This window comes from Hippocampus zosterae, chromosome 3 (genome assembly GCF_025434085.1).
Source record: "Hippocampus zosterae strain Florida chromosome 3, ASM2543408v3, whole genome shotgun sequence".
Lineage (NCBI taxonomy): Eukaryota > Metazoa > Chordata > Actinopteri > Syngnathiformes > Syngnathidae > Hippocampus > Hippocampus zosterae.
The window spans coordinates 28,436,113-28,458,394 of NC_067453.1; the positions used below are offsets into that span (position 1 = coordinate 28,436,113).

Consider the following 22,282-nt stretch of genomic DNA (forward strand, 5'->3'; position numbering starts at 1 on the left):
AAAGCCTTCTTGAAATATTGGACGGGACCACTAGATGACGCTAAGAGCCAAGACAGTGACAAGAATCACAGCCTCACTTCCAAAACGTTGTCTGAATGCATGTCCGGCTAATTTTTAATTCAGGGTGAAAGCTTTTGACCGTCGCCCCAAAATATGAACTTCGGTTTTGGCTAATTTTTCAAGGTAGGTAATGAATATCCAAATTTTATATAAATAGAAAAAGATTGTTTCCTTCAATAATCGCAAATGAGCTGGATTCGGTATCTTCAATTTAAGACTAGCATGAAAATCTTCAATTCAAAACTAGCATGAATCATACGAGCAAGCACTACGGTATTTAGTAGAAATGTGTTAGCAAAGGTTGGCTAATAGTGGTTTTGGTGTGTAAATTACTTTGCTTATTGTTCTTCAAATTCAATTAATTCAGGTCAACATTATTTTATTGAAACGTTAAATTAATTAAATAGTTCAGTCCTGAAGTTGGTCCGCTTTTGGTTCTTTTTTGAAGGTTATGTGATTGGTGCTAGAAAAAAAGGTCTGAATTAAAACCGTAGTTGCATCATTCTATTAAAAATGTCCCGGTAGTCTATATCAGTCTACTTCCATAAAAGCCATGCTGCAGGATTTCCGGTAGAAAGCCAGAGGATTTTAAGAATATGGGGGGGAAAATGCAGCATTTGTCATTTATTGTTTATGGCTGTAGTTGGGGTACTTGCTTATAAATTTCAGGAATTGTGACTGACACACTTTAGCAGAATAGGTACAGAAATGCTCCATTTTAATGGGTGTGACTTATTTTATGATAGACTCTCTTTTTGTGTCTTAGAGGTGAGGATTAATACTCACTCAACTGTATAGGGGACGAGTGTAGAGATACAGAGGTTTACCCCCTGCCTTACACTCAGTCACTCTCTCTCTCTCTCACACACACACACACACACAAAAAACATCAATGCACACATGAAGATGCTGTCTACATGGCACACACATACACAACACTTGTATACAACGGTACACTTACACTTCCGCTTGCTCATCGTGGGGTCAAAGTGTCATTTTATTACCCCAGGCTAGCCAGTTCTAACTGGGATCATTTAATCCCTGACATGATTGATACCTGTGCAAGGTAAATGAGAGAAAAAATCTGTTCTATTAACAGATCACTGGCTTAGCGTGACCTCCCACTTCTTGTGACATTTTCACTGTGTGTGTGTGTGTGTGTGCCAGTTGACTTATATGTTGTATCGGACCATCAATAGGGTGAATTAAATAGTTTTGATAATTTAAAAAGCAATGACAGAAGCATTTGTCTATCCAGTGTTATTGCTTTGACCCCTATGATTGATTGTCACTGGGCTGGTTCATTTTACATTTGTTATAAAAGTTTTCTTGCACTACACTATTATTAGTATGACACAAAGAAAGAAAGAAAAAAATAATTTGGGTATTTCCGTAGCCATTCAGTTCGATTAGAATAATTCGCAAACATTATGAGGCCTTGATATTCAGACCGAGTAATTGTAATGTGAGAATTTGATGACACTGATACTAAATGACTACCGGTACATATATATCAGCAAAATCTGGATGTTGATATTTAATCAAACGTCAATCTTATTCAACTTTTGAATAAATCGTGTATGATTTTTTTTTAGATGGAAAAAAAAACTTATTAACAGTTACAGGCAATCCAGAGGGACATTGACCTATGTGACTCCCCACCCTTTGGGAGATCATTAGGTGTGCCACAAGAAATTATCCAATCCTACTTAATCAGTCAGAAAATTACCGTATTATTTCTTTGCAAATAATGATATGGTATAATAATATGAGATACAACAATTAAATGATCTCTGACTCGTGTATCCATGTTTTGTTTGGTAGTCTACCGTGCCTTGAGAGACTTTTAATGTAAATATTTTTGCCTTGCCTTGGCTCAGGTTGTGAAACACTGGTCTACATTAAAGCAACATAATGGACCACAGTACAGATTCTGGAGTTCTCTCACCCAGCACAATTGTAAGTTGCCACTTCTTGGACTTCTTGGACCACACCAAGTGTAGTATGGGGGTCACCAACCTTGAAACCCGAGCGCTAATTCTTGGGTATCAATTAATATGAAGCGGTACCAGTTCGATGCCCTCTTCTAAATTAAAACATACATTATGCTCAAATAACTTTTAATTAGTATTATGTTATTTTGAATACTTAATGAGATTGATCTATTTGAAGACACTGATAATGTTAATTATTTTTTTCCAATAATTATCAATGATGATTTAACAAGGTCAGAAATGCACTACAGTGATATTAATTTTTTTTTACATATACATGGAGTACAGTACTGTATATGTTGCCTCCACTTCAAAAAAGTTGTTTAACACACAAATGTTCTCACTGACCCTACGACACTTTTCCTCACCATCGCTTTGCTGCCGGTTTGCACCTCCCTTTCGGATGTGCTATTTAATAACAAAAATCACCACAATTTCCGGGTCAATCAAACATGCATGCTAAATTTAACAATTTGCATATTACCCCATCAAAATGCAAAAAAAACTGCACAACGGACACAATCTTGTGTTCGCCTAGTGACTAGATCAATTTCCACATCTTCCTATGAACAATCACATTTGTGCTCATTTTTGCCTGTGCAAACCTGAGTAAATCAAGCCCTAAGAATTGTACTCCCTGTGTTTCTTTTACATTCACCTGACAAGCTGTGTTTCTAACTAATTGCTTGATCATTAATTAATTTCACTCAATTAGGTGGGAGTATCACCAAGGAGGCCTCTCCTGAAGACCCCCTGCCAGTCAGAAAGTGGGGGAACTATCTTACTGCAGGTGCTGGAATTTAAAACACATCTGCTTGAGGCTGTCGAAGAGCTGCACATTCGAAGGGTACAGTAGAAGATGACACATTTCTGTGCATGTTCAATATATTTTTCTCATGGAAACAAGAGTTAGAACAATAATGGTATGATAATGTATTCCAAATTCAAACTATTCTAAAGTGTGACTTTGTCAGATTATTCCAAAATGACTGTGTGTCTCAAAAGTTCCATGAAAAAAACAAACAAACAAACAAACAAACAAACAAACAAGCAAAAAAAAAAACTTGGAAGTCAAATCGTCACACAAGACGTTCGCATCAAAGTTATTTTAGTCAACGAAAATAACAAAATAATTTCAACAAAAATTGAACAAACATTTTCATGAACAAAATAAAAACAAAACTGATTGCCGCAGGGCCACACGCAGACAAACAGCCATTCACATTCACAATCGCACCTACTTACTCTGCATGTTTTTGGAATGTGGGAGGAAACCAGAGTACCCGGAGAAAACCCACGCAGGCCAGGGGAGAATCTGCCATCTCCGCATAGGAAGGTCAGAGTCCGAACCCTGGCAGAGGTGCCAACCAGTCGACCTCCTTGTCTCCCATTTTGTTTTTAAACCTCCCTTATTACATTCTTTTGAAAGTTGTGATATATATTTGTTTTGTTTTTTAATAGTGTTTTTGTTGCATCAGATGAATGAATATACTATCACATTTGCCTTGAAAGAAGTGAATACTAGTTTTGTGATACCTTCTGATATTGATACAAAATTTTGACCCAATATACAGTCGATAGATTCATGGTCAACCAAGTCCAGAACTTAAAAGTGATCCACAAATGGAAAAGACGGCACTGCGTCACTCGAAACGTCGAGCTCATGGAAGTAAATATGGATGCGGCAAATAGCATTGTTCTGTGACAATCAAAATATGAATTCAAGCTAAAACCTTGCTTATCTTCCACTGCTTATTGTCCGCTATGACCGTTGTTATTCCTGCTCTCGACATGTGGAATGGCGACATCCGGCACACGGAAATGCAAAGTAAATATGGTCCAGCGTGTCGGGCGCATCTTTTTATTATCTCATGACAACAGAGGAGCAATGCGAGAGGAGGTAGAAATTAGGGCTTGGTATCAATTCAGATTTCCAAAATTGATTCGATTCGCAATTCGATTCTTTGATTGATTTTTAATTCATTTCAGGATTCCATGCAGTCGCAATTGTACTTTCACATGGAAGATATTCCCAGAAGAACCAGTGCTGCGAATAATACAAACTTGTTGCTCTAACTTGGTGCATTCATAAGAATAGGAATAGTTACAATGTAAATATTTATTGATATTGATTACCTATTTTATTTAACAGGACCTGGAAATTGAGCTCTCCTTTCAGCTTGCCTGGAATTGATTGATAAACTCGCTTAAGCCAACTTTGGCAACCTTGTTTTCAACCACACATCATAATGAAATGGACTGGACATTTTGTATCTCTAGTATTGTCAAATTATTACAATAATACTTCAAGAAATGTAAACAAAAATGAACCAGAAAAAAACAAAAGTCACAGATGCATACATGCAGTAATAGCAATTACACTTTATTAAATCATTTGGAAGCGATTCACATGCTTTTTCTTCTGCACTCAGAACAGCATAACATTGGTGACAGTGATGTAGTTAACCGTGGCTTTATTAGAAAATAAATAAAAATATGTTGAACTCTGAGCTGCCCGGTGGTCCAGTGGTTAGCGCGTCAGCCTCACAGTGCAGAGGTACCGGCTTCGATTCCAGCACCGGCCTCCTTGTGTGGAGTTTGCACATTCTCCCTGGGCATGCGTTGGATTTTCTCCGGTTTTCGTCGGTGTCCTCCCACATTCCAAAAACATGCATGGCAGGCTGATTGAACACTCTGAATTGTCCCTTGGTGCGAGTGTGAGCGTGGCTGGTTGTTCGTCTCTATGTGCCACGCGATTGTCTGGCAATCGGTTGAGGGTGTCCTCTGCCTATTGCCCGAACTCAGCTCCAGGTCAGGACTGTCTTGAAAGTAAGCAAAATAGAAAATGGATTAATGGATAAATCCCCTCGCCCTCTTTTTTTTTTAGAACAAATCAGATTTTACTTGCTTGATATTTGCATCAAATGGGATAACCCGTCTGATTTAATTAAATCTTTTGCTTGCACAGCCTACTTGAAAAGCTATTGTAAAGAATAGGTTCTGACTGCTGTGATTATCTTGACCCGAAAGCGCTGTAACCCTCTCTTTTGGCTATCTGAGTGTCAGCCACATTATTGTACATGAGACTGGAGGTCAGACATGCTATTTGGCCCCTGACCAATAAGTAAAAAGTTAATGTGTTTCTAAATAGCAATGGGGGGAATAAATACCATCATCTCACCCTCAAGCAAACACATTGAACCTGACAGCACATTGTCAGTGTATATAAAAGTTGGAGGAGCAAAAATGTGGAGTGGAACTATATTTTGCAATTTCTGTTTTATTGTTATTGTCACATCAACGGGAAGAAATCCTCTGATCATCCCCAGGCTGCTTCTCTCAAGGCAGAGGTTAAAGGAGTACCATGTTGTCATGGTGGTGATACTCAATTGCCAATGGATTGGACAAGACAGAGACAACAATTTGGGGTTTCCTTGTAAATTTTACATGGAAAAAAAAAAACATCCAGCAAAAATGCAGATACGTGATATCTAATGTGGCTTCTATTGATTTGGATTTGAATAAAAACACAATGTGCCAATTTAAAAAAAAAAAACATCTGGAGGGGAAAATAACTTCATCACCAGCAAAGAGTTGTACAGTACAGTATCTTCAAATCTAAAGGCAAGGCGGCTCAGTCTTTTATTGAAAACTGCAACAAAACAAATGAGACAAGAGCCCGACAACATTTTCGAAATATTAGATGTTATTATTAATGTTGTGGGGCGGCCCGGTAGTCCAGTGGTTAGCACGTCGGCTTCACAGTGCAGAGGTACCGGGTTCAATTCCAGCTCCGGCCTCCCTGTGTGGAGTTTGCATGTTCTCCCCGGGCCTGCGTGGGTTTTCTCCGGGTGCTCCGGTTTCCTCCCACATTCCAAAAACATGCGTGGCAGGCTGATTGAACCCTCTAAATTGTCCCTAGGTGTGAGTGTGAGTGCGGATGGTTGTTCGTTTCTGTGTGCCCTGCGATTGGCTGGCAACCGATTCAGGGTGTCCCCCGCCTACTGCCCGAAGACAGCTGGGATAGGCTCCAGCACCCCCCGCGACCCTAGTGAGGATCAAGCGGCTTGGAAGATGAATGAATGAATGAATATTATTGTTGTTGTTTTACAAACAGCTCTTAATATAGTAAATCTGTTGTATGGTGTGTTTGGATTAGGATGGAAGAACGCATTCCGTAAAGCTGTCGTGTATTTCTGACATCAGTTCAACGCGTCATGATTATTTGTCAAAGGGAGAATAACAGCTTTATCTTGTGCCCTCCTTTTGCAGCACTGAGCTGCGACCATAGTTTAATGGGACCTTATAAAATCATCTCACAGTTAAACTGCTCTCACATGCACATAAATAGTCTCATGGCCATCGGACGAAATTGACTGGTTTCTGGGGGGTTAGGAGGAGGATAAGGACACCTTACAACAAATATCTCCTCCCCTTTAATGTGAATCTCTCTCAATGGTTTGTTTATGATGAAAATGAAGAATAAAGAAGTGAAACTTTTGATCCTTCCCAGAAAAAATCTTTGCCTGTATGTGATGTATTTATGTACTGTAATTCCAGTGTTTTTGTGAGTGTAGCTGCACTGTCACTATGTTTTGAAAATTTCTTGTCAACTTATTGTACCGGTAATTGTTTTAATCACCGGTATATGCAATTTAATTTTGGTTGTTGACTTTCTGCTTCTTTTCAAAAATCTCTTTACGGCTTAGGAGTCAGAAGCTCGGTTTGAGAATCAGATGGGTAAAGTGGTGATGGAGAAACAGGAGATGGAGTGGGAGAAGGTATGGTTGGATGACAGTGGCTCTATCAGTATTCCAGGTTTGTGTCATTACAAATGACTCTTTTCATCACTTGATTGAGATATTTCCTCCAACCATGACAGGACTCATTACAACACCAAATCGAAACAGCTACAAAACAACATGCGGACTCTCTCATCAATGTTAAAAAGCAGGTACAGGGATATGTCATCATCACATTATCATGTGTGCTACTTTTACGATGAAAACAAGATAGCGCTGCTGGAAAGTACAATGATGGCATAACATTGGATTAACTGAAAACCAGAGAAGTGTGACAAGATCCTAAGCAGGAAGAGCACATTTTTGCATCTTGTTTGGTCTGCATAGCATGTCGGCAAAAATTTAAGTTATAATTTGATAAGGCTTGTACCTGAAGTACCAAGGAGACTTGCCTTTTCCTATCATTCCAATGTCCAAGGCTTCAGAAACAAGTGCAGCATTCACACTAAAGCGGAGAACTGCAAAGGTCTGGGATAAATGGAATGGTGTAAAAGTGAACCTTTCAGTTTACCCGTTGATTTACATTTCAGCAGTTCAATTGGCTACCGCGGGGCCGTGGCTTGTGAGGAGTTTGGACAGCCAGTGTAATATGCAGTAAAGCCGTTTCTCCTCTTGCTTCACCTCTTAAAGAACCATTCATCGTCTCCCTGAGGGGAAATTCAATTTACACTTTTGTGGTTTCACGTGATGTGCACAACATCCAAATATGCCCATCTCTATTCACAGCAGTTTGCAAACTTCAGTCCCTCAGTCATGTCATCACACAATGAGCTAAGGCTGCCCCCGAGGCATGAAACAATACAGATTTTCTTCAAACAAAAAAAAAAATAGTTTGATCTATGAGCACACCACATCTTACATCTTGATATTTTTCTCAAGTTACAGGCCAAAATAAGAAACACAGAAGAGGAGAAGGTATGAACAACCAGTCCAAGTGACTCTTCTTCAATTACTGTTTTAGCAATAAATTTCCTCATCTCACTTGCACCCACCCTCTTGGCCATTGGAATGCATTCTTTTGCACTGAGTTTTGTGTTTTATGACTTTTTTGACACTCAGACGACTAATGTAACATTGTAGGGGAAATACCAGGTCATTTCTGAGTTAAAAGAGAAGGAGATTAGCACCTTGAAAGAAGAACTGAAGTCGCTCCAGGTACTGAACTTGTACTCTCTGTTCATTTATCCTCTTCGCACATTTATGACTTCATTTTTCTCATTCATGCTTCAGACAAATAATGATTTACCGTAGATCTGTTATAAAACAGACGTCCTCTGCTAAGTCAAGGGCAGAAGGTCCGAGCCAATTTGGCTTCCAGAGCGTTTGTCCTCGGGCTTGACGCCACAGAGGTGACAAACAGCCATCCCCAAGGACCGCTGCACTTTAACGACCAGCCGTCTTGTACGGAGACAATTTGAGGCTGTATTTGTTTGGGTTTTTTTTTTTTTGGATATTCTATCCTGGAGACATTAACTGTTCTGTTTGGCTAAGTTGAGGCCCAACCGTCTTAATTCTTAGGACATGGTCTGGTGGTTCCCTTTTTTTAATTTTCACATGCACTCTTGTGATTAAAGCACTTCACTCACAAGCTTCTTGACAATATATGCTAAATTACAAGTTTGCTCAGATGGAACAGCTGTGTAATTAATCCAAAATAAAATTGTGGGTTTTTAGATTTGAAGTTGAATTCTAACCAAATTACTTACGATCTAATGAATGAAAAAGGAAATATATTTAGAGAAAAACATTTTGATCATTCATGATTTTACAATAATCTTTTGTTATGAGTTGTATTTTTTTACAAGCCATTTTACTACTTCACAACCATTTTGCAACTTTGTATTAAACTTGTGAGGCACATGCACTTTATATATTTTTTTAAGAATCATTATGTTTGAAAACAATCATGTTGTGATTTTGGTGTGAGTTTGTCCTTGTCTTTCAGCTGCTGAAGTACAACTTTGAAAAGAAATCCAATGAGTTGGTAAGGAGGGTTTTTAATCTGTTCATATTGTTGACAGAAGAAGGTGGGAGTGAGTAAAAAAAAAATCACTGGGGGAATAGGAGGACCAGATTTTAGATGGAGGAGCTCATCATCACTAACGGATAGGGAGAGTGTGACACTTGAACTGCCATGACAATCTTAAAATATTTTATCACCAGGCCTTGCTTGGTCGAGCCCTCTTCCTATGCCAGTGGCACGATAAGGGAGTTAAAAGAAGGGTGGTGTATTAAGATAGAAGGGAGTGAAATGAGAGCCAAGGGAGTGAATTATTGAAGAACGAGTGATACAGACAATCAAATTGTAATGGCAATGTGAAGAGCGCTAAAGCTCTGTGAAGCATGGACTTTGCTGATGCCTTCATTCCATAATAACACTGCAAGTGTTAAACCATGAGCATCAATTGTTTTGGCTGAATTATTGTATCGCAGAGTCGATTGGTACTTTCTACTTCTTTTTGTGTTTCTTGTTGTCAAGACTATATTGAGTAAGCATCTCACACCATTCCGGCAGCTTGATTCAGAAGGGTTGGTGATAACGATTTTAAAGGCCCGTGACTGGTCCTCCGCCTGAGAACATCGAGTTTTCAAGTTGTACATGGGTTTAAGTTATCGGGCCATGGCTGTATTTTCACTGATTTCAATGGGATGTGAAAAAACAAAAAGCAAATAAATAAACGATCATTATTTTATCTGTGCTATTTCTTTGACAGGAACAAAAGCAAGCTTTGCAGGTTCGGTCAAAAGACAGTCACCTGATTCAAATGGGAGAGATTGAGAAACGGTTTGGCGTTCTATCGAGGCAGTGTGCCACACTCAAGAAGGCACATGAGCAACTGGAGCAGAATGGTAACTGAAGGATTTTCATAAATGGAAATGTAGCTTTAGAGCAGTGGTTCTTCACCTGAATTCAATCGAAGCCTAGGGGTTCCGTGAATCAGTCTCAGGGGTTCGACAGAGCCATGGAGGTTGACGTCATACAATGTTTAAAAACCTATACTTATGCCATGTAATTTTATTTTTTTTTCTGTTTTGAATAAATGTGTTTTTATTTATTCATTCACCGCTTGATCCTCACTAGGGTCGTGGGCGGTGCTGAAGCCTATACCAGCTGTCTTTGGGCAGTAGGCGGGGGACACCCTGAACCGGTTGCCAGCCAATCGCAGGGGACACACAACCATTCGTGCTCACACTCACACCATGTGTTTTGAATGTCTTGAATTTATTTTTTAAAAAGCATATTTTTATTTTTCATTCAAGAAGGGTTCGGTGAATGTGCATATGAACTGGTTGGGTTCAGTACCTCTTAACAAGGTTAAGAACCACTGCTTTAGAGTTTGCTTGGGTTACTGCAAAACAGTTATGTTGTGGTCAAACTGACCTTAAAACAGCACCAACAACATCATGTACAACTAAAACAACAATGCTAGCTACCGAATGTTGAGGCAAAGTTATCAGCTCATTTTACTGTCTGTCATATCGGCCATGTAAAATCTTTGCTTTATTTGTGAGATTAACAAGATCCTGGAAACAATGTCCAGGCTTTTTATTGAATAATAACCAATTTAAACAGCAAAACAAAAGATCCTCACCTTCTCCAATTATGTTTTTTTTAAGTAGTAGTATTAGTGAGTAGCTTGTTAGTCATTGAAGAAATGCTGACAAAAATACTTTGGAGATGAGATCTCTCAGTACACCATCATGCTTGAAAGTGAGCATTTGTGTAAAATCTTATGAATCAGGACAAAACATTCAGTGCATTGACACCTCATTTTCTGTCCCGCTCACACCAATCGTGTGTGTGTGTGTGTGTGTGTGTGTCTGTGTGTCTGTGTGCGCACGTGCATTTCTGACAGTTGAAGAAGCCATAAGAAGAAATAAGAAACTAGCGACTTCAAATGAAAAACATGAAGCAACCATTCAGACACTAACGAAGGTATTCCTCCAACTGGTCAAGTGCTTCCAACTTAGATGGCATCTGAGCCATTGCAAAATCATCATCTTCTTAAGTTGGCTGGAAGATCATTTCAACCAATCGTGTTTTTCAGGAGTTGGAGGAGGTCAACACCAAACTGATCAAAACAAAGTTGTCGTCGGTCCGACATGAAAGCGACAAAATAGTGACACACAAAGAACAGCATCTAAACCAGCTGAGTTACAAGCTGGGCATGGTAACTCTCAATAAGCTACTAATTGAATTGAAACTTCATACACACGTTTGTCATTCAGTACGTGTGACACAAAGTAAATGGAAAAAGACAAGGTCTTCAACTGGTTATTAATTTATGTTCCTATGTTTAGGAAAAGGAAATAAACAAGAGGCTACGGGAAGAGTATGCAGCTGTGCGTTCAGAGAAACAAGTGAGTGATTTGACTAACTGTGAAAACACTTACTGTGCAGTATGTCAAACTGTCATAATTTCCATGAACAAACACTTGGTCCGTTTGTTTTTAACAATTTTGCTGAGCAAAAAATGATGTATATCTGCTCCAAAGCTTTACTATATATACAGTGTGTTGATTTTGTATGTGTGACTGTCAAGGAGGTGATGATGTCCCTGCAGCACACTCAGCAACTCTTTTTGAACCAGACATTGGCTGTGAACAGACTAGAGCTGCAGCTGCACACACAAGAGGAGCAGTACAAGGTCAAAATTTGTGGAGGAGTATTTACTGTACATGACAACAATTGTACTTTTACATTGCTTACATCACTTTAATTACTTTTACATTGCATTGTTGCTCTCATTTATGACTTGAAATGAAAATCATTCATTCATATTGATGATGGCTAATAATAGTACGTATTCCCCATGTGGATTCTCTTATAAATGACCTAATCATTGAATTTGAGACGGCACAGAAAGCACAGCTACCTCCCAGCAAGAAGGTTTGAGCTTGAATTTCAAATCTGTGATGTTACAAAACATCATGTTTCTACATGTGCTTGCATGGCTTTTCTCAGAGTTCCTCGGCTTCCCAAAGTCTTATACGCACCTGTTTTAGACTAATTGAAGACTCAAAATTGCCCCAAAGTGTGAATATGACCGAGTCATTGTCACGAGGGCTACGTACGTAAACAGTGCAGGTGCTCTCTAGCGTAAAAAGTTGGGAAAGCCACATTTAGCACGTTTGGCAGAGGTCTCTGCAACATGCAGAGTGTATCAGGAGTGTCACTGTTACACCTCATAAATATACAGTATTTTGCACGTCTCAAACTTCTACATGGACTCTATTAAATCAATTTCTGCTTCCACTATCTCAAGAACTGTGTGCCTCTCACGCACCAATTTTATTGGGAATGAGAGGAGCCGCTTTGATTGCATCTGAGCAAGTCGGCTGTTTTTATGGCCACAATGGAGCAAAAACTCTCTTTTCCAACTGTGCCAAGTTGCGTACATCTCCGAAAATTCCAACGCTTGGTGTAGCCCGCCAATTCTCACAGTTAGGCTATCTTTACACTGCAGATCAATTCAGATTTTTTCTACCAAATGTGACATGTATCAGGTGTGTGTGCGCGCGCGTGTAAAACTCTTTGGGCAGCCACCATATGACCGACTGATTATAGGTGGACTGCTGAAATTTACTGACTGAAGCGCAGTTAAAATAACATGACCGACTGATGATTACAGTTTGTTTCGGTTTGAAAGAAATGATGCATGGACGGGATGGCAATTTTTTTTTATTGCCCACCTCTGTTAAAATTAATTTGTAAGAAAAATGTATTTCAGTGTAAGACCTTCCTGTTCCTGTTATATAAACTCACGCTCCTAGAATATATATACCTGTTCCACACACACAGGTATATATATACCGGTATATGTGTGTTCCTGTTATATAAACATTATTTATTGTATTGGTATTGAGGTGAGTGATTTTACTACAGGCCCTCAGACTGGATCATGCAGAGATGCAAGAGAGAAGCAAGATAATGGAAGAAAAACTTGCTCAATTGATGGTGAGATACAAGACCAGACCAATTTGGACAAAAGGGAAAGAGATCAATTTATTGTTAGTTAAAGTCAAAGAATCACATTTTATGTCATTTAAAAGGAAAATATATGGGTGATAATAGTTTGGTAATCAAAAGAAAATGTTTCTCTTTCACATGTAGAGTGAACAGCAAAATTTTCAAGCACTGAAAGAGGTGCATGATGACCTCCAACAGAAATACAATCAACTGTCTGCACAGGTCAAAGTGCAGGACCAGAAAACACGGAATTTGGAGGTATGCATGAGATTTACCGGCATCTTGAATTTTGTGTTGGCATGAGTGACACCCAACAGAGATCCTGATCTGAATGCATTTTTTGGGTGGGCGGGGGGTAATGCAATAAAGTAAATTATCAAAAGCAGCTAACCCTCCCACACACTAATAACAGGTTTCCTACACAAGTATGGAGAAGTATGGAATTTGATTTCGGAAATTGGGATGGAAAATCAAAACTACCATATAGAAAATATTAATGTTTGTAATATTTTCTGATATTTCTTGTAATTTCAACATTATTGCATATTTATCATTATAGTGCCACATCATTGTATTGAATATAATTGCAAGTCAAAATCTGGAAGAAAAAAAAGGCAAATGTCAGTATTTTGTCACCTGAAACTAGTCAAAGAGGGAAAATATCATAAATATCTTAACATAGCATTTTTGTTGTTTTGGCAAATAGGCAAATGTTCCTGTCATTAAATGTTCCTGACAAAAATATTGTCATGATGTCAAAAGACAAATATTAAAAATTCAGTTTCTTTGTGGATTTTGGATGGAAGAAAGGTGCACATTTCTTGCCATTCAAAACTGTTGTACTTTTTAGAACACTAATTGTTTCAGATGAGGTCCAGGTAATTGCCACCACCTGGGAAGGGCCAATTGTTGCTTGGACCTGATTGGCCTGAAGCTCAAGTGAACTCCCTTTAAAAGATGAATGAGGAAGTCATTGGGGGCCGGACAACTTGGAGAGCAGTGCTACATGTGGGCTGCTCAAAACTGGTCGAATGTCACTCCTGAAAATAAAGAAAACTAGAAAATCCTCTTCCTCTTCCTGAATCCTGGCTGAATTGCCTTTTTATTCTTTTTCACCTGGCCTGCTGTTTTGCCTCACAACGAATATCTAGGATGTTCTTGAGGGGTCATGATTGGGTTTGGCATATCTGCATTCTCCACGTAATGTGCCTGAACACAGCACAATTTTGGTTCTGAAATCCTTCGGAATTTCTCTCAGAAGAAACTGAAAGTTTATTCCTCAACTCCTCTTTGATTGGCAGCTGATGGAAACCTTTTGGTTTCTGTTTTAGGAGCTATGTTGTCACTTTAAGCCATTTTTCATATGTTTTGCATAAAATAGTGGAGGGAAAAAAATATTGTGATGGCATGAAACCTTAACACATTGAAACTAAGTAGCAGCGTCAAAGTGCACAACTGCTGCTGGGTTAATCAAGATTGATCAAGAAGCATTGTCGGATTTGAAGTTTGTGGATAATTGTTTTTTTTTTCTCTTTTAACATGTCTGTCTTTCTACTCAGATGTTCCCCAGTCTAGCAGATGGACCCGTAGGGAGACCTTCTGATGAACCCAAATCCAGCTTCACACTGTCTGTCTTTGGCAGCCTTCAGAACACAGCCGTTTCTCAGAGCAAAATCCTGGACTGTCTGGAAGATACGAGTGCTAAGACTAAACTGGATGGTGAAATGGGAGGTCAGCCAACATAATATAAACAGGGAGTTGAGCATGCTTTATTATTTGTTCTTTTTCAAAAATTTAGTACTGCGTAGCATTTTAGGTAGGATCGGGACATGCTAGAAATAAACATAAAATACAGAAGCATTTTGTCTTTTTTTTTTTTTTTATTCTTACAGGCCATATTTTTATATGTGCAGTTTCAGTACAACTTGAAACCATGTTTTTTGGGGGTTTTTTTGGTACTTAACCACTGTGTTCTTCTAGGACAAGGAACACCAATGCTCCCCGGGCAGTCTGAAACTCAGCTACAAGTTGAACTTGAGGAGCCCTTTTCAATTAGTTCACCCAAAAGGCTTCTGGTGCTCTCACAGACAATGGATAGTGATGATACCCTTTTGAATAAACCCACGCGCGGCTCTAACACAAATAAAAAGCTCTCTAATGAACGGTCAGATCAGGCTTCTCATAACTCTGCAAATGAGTTGGCTATCAGTGAAAGCTTAGTGAATGGAATAAACATATCAAACACAGACAACAAATCAAGCAATTACATCCTGACCAACGACAGAAAGAGAGATCATGGCAACACAAGCCCAAGTCGACAAGACTGTGGTGGGGTGGACAAAGTGAAAGAGGCAAGGAACAATAGTGATGGAGGGCACACGAATGAAAGTCATCTGGGGAGTGCTCACGATGTCCTGGAAGAGAAATGTTCTGAGGAGGAGAAAGAGATTCTTATTTCCCAAAAAGCAGATTGTGGACACATTCAAGAATACGGTGAAGTGGGTGCACACAAGTCCAAAACAGAAACAACAGCGGAGTTCAAGGATGGTGGGAAAGACGAAGGAAAAAACGAAACAGAGCAGGAGGCCAGGATGACTTGTCATACAAAGAGTAATATCCCACCGGACACTGACTTAGTGGACCTCAGTGAGAAAATAGGCACCGTCTGTGTGACAGGCCGCTATCAAAAGGACACAAAGAAGGTTGCAGACCGCAGTCCTGTTAACATGAGAGAAGGGCAGCTACTTCACAACATCAGCGGTCCTCCAGACCAAAGTCTCAATTACAGCGCTATTTTAATTGCGCAAGTGGCTCCATCCTCATATCAGGTTGAGGTCCAAACCAATTCAGAGACAGTCAAGTCCTCACCAACAGCAACTTATCCCGTGGTTGAAGAAGTGATGAAATTAAATAAATCAACAGATAATGTTCAAACTAACTTTTCTGACCTTCTGAGTCAGTCAGTGAAAAATCAGACAGTGACACAATCTGTTAACATCATCAGCAATGTGACTCCCACGGATGAAATGAAGGGTGAAGATACAAATGAGGAGGTCAAGAAAACCATTGTTGACACCAAGGTTGGATGTCTTCATATGAATACGTCTGAGCCTGCGAATGGACCAATGGAGGTTTTGGAAAGTGATGCATCCAAGGAAGTCTGTCGGATGACCTCTCAGGCAGAACCTGTCATTTGTTTTGGGAATTTGAATAATTCCATTTCCAACCCCGACATTGCAGAGGATTCAAAGAGCTCTAAAAGTGTCTTGTTAGTCTCTGATCAACCAAAAAGTGTTAACGTTGAATCACCTGACTTTGACACATTGAAATGCCAAAAGCAGCCTGTTGTAAAAGAAACGTTTCCTGTTATGAAGCAGTCTTCTTTGCCCATTTCGAAGGCTTATAGGCCATCATTTGACTGGGGTGGTGCAATGAAAGAGACGGTTCTATCGGCAACTACCTCTAACTCCAACCTGCGGCCAAATGTTCAGGTACTCTTCATCGAATAGTTAAAAAGATATTGATTTGTGTTACTTAATAAAGTTTTAAGGGAGATTAACCTAAATGAACAGGTCTACTTTAATACATTTTCATATATTAGGCATACCGGATTATCAGGCACATTCATTTATTAGATACTGATGCATCTCCCAACTGTCCTTATGGCGAGATTAGGGTACACCCTGAACTGCTGGCCAGCCAACTGCAGGGCACAAAATAGACTTAAAAAAAAAAATCCACAACCACATTCAGACCAATGGATAGGTGTAAAACTCAAGGCCCTGGGGCCAAATGAGGCCCGCCAAGTCATTTTATGTGGCCCACGAAAGCAAATCAAAGCATGTCAACTTCTATGATGCTTGTGAAAATCTGAACCAAAATTTCAAATTGTCATATGCGACAAATAATAGCACTCAACAATAGTTCAGCAAACTACTGTATTATTCTTGACTTCTGATTTCAAAAGATAGCAATTTGTTTTGTACTGTACATGTAATAATATGTGGAGGTGATTAAACATTTACCGGTATATGGTTTCACAGTTATAATGGCCCTCCAAGGGAAACTAGAAATACAATGTGGCCCGCGACAAAAATTAGTTTGACACCCCTGATTTAGAGCGTTCAGTCAACCTTACCATGCATGCTTCTGGAATGTGGGAGGAAACCGGAGTACCCGAAGAAAGCCCACGCAGGCATGGGGGCGGAACATGCAAACTGCACAGGAATGCTCAGAGCCCTGTTTTGACACAAGACCTCAGAGCTCTGAGGCGAATGTGGTCACCAGTTTGTCACAATGCCATCAATTTAAGAAGATAAAACTCTAGAGTATTTAAAAAAAAGGCACACGTTTATTTGTTCTGTCAGTGAATTTTGGGTGGCCCGACACAGTCAGAAGTGGTATCAGGACACCGTTCAAGTAGAACCCTGCTGTGGTCCCCCTTCTTAAAAAAGGGGGACTACCAACCCGGTGTAACAATCCAGAGGTTTTGTTCCTGATGTACACGCAGGAGCAGGTTAGGAACTATGGGTGGATCTCATCCACCTTGGTGACCCCCAGATAAAGGGGAGGCCGCCGCAGGGATCCCAGACATTGCTTCCCAACGGGAAGGTGTATTGGCTAAATTGAGGAAGTCTTTTGAAGTGTTCTCCCCACCGATTCACAATGTCCAGAATTGAAATCAGCACCATTGCCATCCCCACTATACACAGTGTAAGTAAAAAAATAAAATAAAATAAAAGCAAAAGCGTGGGTTTTCTCCGGGTGCTCCGGTTTCCTCCCACATTCCAAAAATATGCATGGCAGGCTGATTGAACACTCTAAATTGTCCCTAGGTGTGAGTGTGAGTGCGAATGGTTGTTCGTCTCTGTGTGCCCTGCGATTGGCTGGCAACCGATTCAGGGTGTCCCCCGCCTACTGCCCGGAGACAGCTGGGATAGGCTCCAGCACCCCCCGCGACCCTAGTGAGGATCAAGCGGTTAGGAAGATGGATGGATGAATACAAGCAAAGTTAAATGTACAATAAAATGATGAATTCTTTTAGTCAAGTGTTTTTCATTCTCGTGTCATCTCCGTCTGTGACCACTGTACTCGAAGGCCGAAGTCAACAATAAAATACGTGACTAGATAACGATTGGGCATACGTGAATTTTTCCGTGCGATATAGAGGTTTGATTTTGTTCGCGTTAACCAATCAGCTTTTGTGTGTTTCCAGAGCTCCCCTGTCTCCGAGCAAAGTGCTTCTTGTGGGCTCCTCACACAGTCTCCCTGCACGTTTCGTAAGAGCCAGCACAGTAAAGGTGATGACTGTGAAAAGCATTTGGCTGTTGTGCGATTAAGAGATTATTTCACTTTGGTTGTGTACATCCGTCTGTCGTAGAACATCTCACCGTTTTGATCTTGCTGCGTGTCACTTCATTCCTCTTAGAACCATTGGTGATTATCAGCGCCTCCGATCTGTTGAAGGCCTCCAGCGTCTCTGCATCTGCAGAATTCGGGAGGAAACATAAGTTGGGAGAGCGGAATGTTCTTGGAGAGAGCGTGAGAGAAACGGTAGCAACAGATGTTCGTTACCGAAGTTAGATTTTATATTTTAGTTGTCTATACAAGGCTACAACTTCCGACTCAAAAATTACTCACGTTTTCACTTCACTCCTCACTTTCTTCTCCACTCTTCATCGCCTGCCCATCAGTTGTCAATTTTCTTTATCCTCCTATGTCAGTATTTTTTTTTTCCACAGTTACACACACTCCCGGTTACCCTTTTGTTTTCACCACTGCAAACCATCACTGTGGTTTTATAAGATCCAGATGCAGGCTGTTACGGAAGATAAAGTGCAACACACTGGAAGTGTTAGGAACCAACTGGTCTAGTGATGTAAAATAAAAGTCATCTTCATTCCGTGTGCACTCAGAATAGTGGGAACTTCACACAAGGTTAGTCTGGGCCTGAATTTTCTCTTTGAGATGGATATTGTAACAATAATGATTACCTGCCCAGTCTTTGTCCATCAGTTTCAGTTCCTCAAGACGCCTAAATTAATTGTCTCTTTTTTTTTTAACCACATTGGAATTTGTGATTCTCTTTCTGGTGTGTGTGTGTGTGTGAGTGTGTCTAGGAAAGCAGAGTTCCACTGTCTGCCCCTTCTTGTCCGTTCTCATACTCGTCCAGCACATGGCCGAGTCCTTCTGGGTATGTCATTTACAGTACATTGACGCAATAAGCAAGTTGACATCTGATCCAGCAAAAGACAACATGTTTTCATCTTGTAGAGCTATTGATGTCAACAACTCACTTTACATTCAAATCAACATGTGGCGAATGACATCGGTTCTAAACTGCATTTGTGTGTGCCGGAAACGCAATTGACGTAAACAAAAAAACCCTGCCACATTGTGACTTTAGCCACGGCTGCTTCTACTCAACCAGCAGGTCTGCCGAATCAATGTGTGTGTGTGTGTGTGCCCTACATTTCATTGATTATGTATTGATTAGCTAGTTTGTGTGTTATTTTTTTCATTGTGTGTTATTTTGCAGCACTACATGGATTTTACAATTATATAATAGTGGTGGTGTGAACAGAAATGCTAAACATTAATGGTAAAAGCCCTGTTATGTCAATTGTACTGTCAAATGTAATCTGACTGAAATTGCTCTTATTAACAACATGGTTTAAAGCTGGCGTGTCAAACATATGGCCCGCGGGTCACAACCGGCCTGCAAGGAGGTTCGACCAAGTCTGCAGGATAATTTAAAAATGCATAAAAGACACGGAATGAATAGTTTTCATAAGGTGCAATTCATGGAGTATCCGCTAGGGTGACACACTGTTTTGATCAAAGGGAAAGACAACAGCAGCCTCAATATGTCACTGAGACAGACCTAACACAGCAGACGCTATCAAGGATATGTGAATACTTTATTCTTTACACATTAATAGCACTCTCCCTAGTTTGTAAGGTGTAGGCAGGGATTAAATTTAGATTTTATATGCACAAGTGTAAATGGTTTAAAAATACCTTTCTGAAAGGAGATAAATCTCGTTTAATATTAAAGTGCATTACTATATTTTGCAATAGCAATAACTTGTTAAAGTTTTGTGCCTTTGTACAATCGGTAGGATCAGTTGCAATGCATACATGTGAATGATAAAAGTAAATTGCACATTTGTCTAAGGAAATCGAAGGTGCTTCGTGAAATCTTTTGTAAAAGATCTGTTTATTAAATGTCAACATTTTCCGAATGTTCTTGTGCTTCTCGAGACCCAAACAAAGGAAAGACATTATTCCGGTCATTTATAGCACAGTATGATATAATTTTAATGGTCTGGCCCACTTTACATCTACTGAGGCCGTCTGTGGCCCACAATATGAAATGAATTTGACACCCCTCGTTTAAAGGCTATTGTTAACTGCAGAAAATCATTTCCGTCATAGCTTGTTTTGTTTTCTCTCTTCATGTAAAGCAGAACTTCAGTGTCCACTGCAGCTCCAAGATCCGATGCCGAATCGGAAACTCTGTGCTCTCAGGAAGAGCAACAGTCGTCATTCAGAAACCAGATATCCAAAATTGAGCAGTTCTTAAAATCCGAGAGGCTCCACCTGTCCAAGCGACGACGTACAGACAGCTAAACCAACATCAAATGTTAGTACTGCAGAGTTCAATATTTTGAATGTAGTCCTCTCACTTCTGAATAAAATATTTTGTGAATTATAAATTAATAGTAACTCATAATATTCTCACTGATAGTATTTCAAGTTCAGTGTTAATTGATTAATTAATTGAGTGCTTTCGATTTATTTATCTATTTTTTTCTGGTCAACGTTTATAGTGTTGTTTCACAGCTGGCAATTTTTTTGTTGTTTGTTTGTTTTAGTGAACGAAATAACATATTGTAAGGACTCTTGGTTTTTTTTTTATTAGTTTGTTTTACAGTCTATAGCTGTAATGTTTTTCTCCAGTGTTTGTATGTGTATGTTTCAAGTATTATTCACAGTTTCTTTCGAAGATTGCCGTTCGATTTACACAAACTGCTCAGATTAATAAACAGCAAATGCCAAGGTTTGCGGTCTGTTGTAACAGTGTAATTAACTAATTAGCATTCGGTCTTGAAGGGCAAATTGGGGTTGCATGTCTCAGAGGCACTTGCAGTCACACCTTCGGTCAACACCTTGCTGTTTCTGTTGCTGCAATTACAACATGGGACATAGCCGGAGAGCAGGAGATTAAAAAAAAAAACCTTGTTAACATGGATTTAGAGGTGGCAATTAACTCAGCCTAGCTCGTTGTGATTAACAAACATCAATTAGCACACATCAAGTCAAATTTAAACGGCTTAATTAGCCTCTTGTTAACTTAATGTTCCCAGTGAGAGGGTAACATATGGCCCCATGTTAGCATGAGCCATCTCACCACAGATAGTTGGCCGCTAATTGCAGGCAAATGGCTCTCTAAACACAATAGCGAGGAATTGCTCATTCCCGTATTGCAAATATTTAGATTAAGCCAGTAACTAATATTCAAATGATAATAGAATATTATAATAGAGTTAATTGATAGAGTATTGATAGAGTTAAAATGATAAATTCTAAACATTAAATATAATGATAAATCAGAACTAAGTTGATAAATAGAGAAAGGTATTGCAATATCCATTATGAATACAAGAGAAAATTGACACAAGAGTGCCAGGGTGAGGATGTATATAATCCCGATACAAACCAAAAGTTGTGAAAATATCACGGTTAAGGGTAAAGTATGAGCCTTAATGGAGACTTCTTACTTTTTCTTTTCTGATTGATATAAAAATGATTTAGTAGATATAAACACATAACGGGGTAGGACTAGATAAGTTTTTTTACTTCATCCTACTCCCTTGAACATAATAACTGTGTTGAATGAAGACTGATTTCTTTCTTTTACTTTTTTATCTACCTTATTTTCTGTCAAATTATTACTGTATATGTTTTATGTTCAATAAACAAAACAAACCGAAACCGAAACCAAACCAAATATAGTAATCATAAAGTAGAGTATTCAGTGGTCCAGTGAGATGATCAGAGATAAAACCTAACCCCCCCCCCCCCAAAAAAAATATTTATCTTGGCATGTCACAAAGCCATTTGATTCCATTTATGACAAACAATTTTCCCTTATCGTTTCCAGTGGCGGGCATTTACACGTGCCTATCAGTACCCACGGAAGGTCCGTCACTGATGGATTCCCGTTTTCGCTGGCAGATTGACGACTGACGGGAACTTTGAAAAACTGATGGAACAAGTGCTGACAGTTGTGATTTTCTGGCGTCCCCCGGAATGAGGGGGAATCTGTGGGACGAGAAGCAGGAGGAAGAGGAGGAGGAGCGGTAATTGTATAAGCCTTTCTATTTTGGGGGGTGTAAAGTGGTCCAAACTGTCTCAAAATCAATAAAATTGTGTATTCTTACCCTTGTAGC

The 22,282-nt window shown here is 39.5% G+C and overlaps 1 protein-coding gene across 3 annotated transcripts; it reads left to right on the plus strand.

The window, feature by feature from the left end:
* Window positions 1-97: 97 nt before the first annotated feature.
* On the plus strand, window positions 98-20,888 carry LOC127598286 (uncharacterized). Of its 3 annotated transcripts, none has more exons than XM_052062018.1 (21): window positions 98-183; window positions 1,941-2,019; window positions 2,770-2,901; window positions 6,764-6,835; window positions 6,937-7,008; window positions 7,736-7,771; window positions 7,937-8,011; window positions 8,802-8,840; window positions 9,571-9,706; window positions 10,714-10,793; window positions 10,906-11,028; window positions 11,159-11,218; window positions 11,401-11,505; window positions 12,744-12,815; window positions 12,972-13,085; window positions 14,387-14,558; window positions 14,808-16,318; window positions 18,043-18,127; window positions 18,256-18,392; window positions 18,947-19,020; window positions 20,294-20,888. In XM_052062018.1, the coding sequence occupies exons 2-21, from the start codon at window positions 1,975-1,977 to the stop codon at window positions 20,457-20,459; spliced, it is 3,306 nt and encodes a 1,101-aa protein (XP_051917978.1). In that variant the 5' UTR covers window positions 98-183; window positions 1,941-1,974; the 3' UTR covers window positions 20,460-20,888. The 3 variants fall into 3 exon arrangements, with proteins under 3 accessions (XP_051917978.1, XP_051917979.1, XP_051917980.1); XM_052062019.1 differs by having other exon boundaries at window positions 20,297-20,888; XM_052062020.1 differs by having other exon boundaries at window positions 18,256-18,368.
* The last annotated feature ends 1,394 nt before the right edge of the window (window positions 20,889-22,282 follow it).

What these genes read in the sequence shown, in the direction of transcription:
- LOC127598286 (XM_052062018.1), top strand. Translation starts at nt 1,975, where the DNA reads ATGGACCACAGTACAGATTCTGGAGTTCTCTCACCCAGCACAATT. An exon ending in CCATTCAGACACTAACGAAG is followed by an intron (nt 10,794 to 10,905) that starts GTATTCCTCCAA and finishes CGTGTTTTTCAG; the next exon opens with GAGTTGGAGGAGGTCAACAC. An exon ending in ACCTGCGGCCAAATGTTCAG is followed by an intron (nt 16,319 to 18,042) that starts GTACTCTTCATC and finishes GTGTGTTTCCAG; the next exon opens with AGCTCCCCTGTCTCCGAGCA.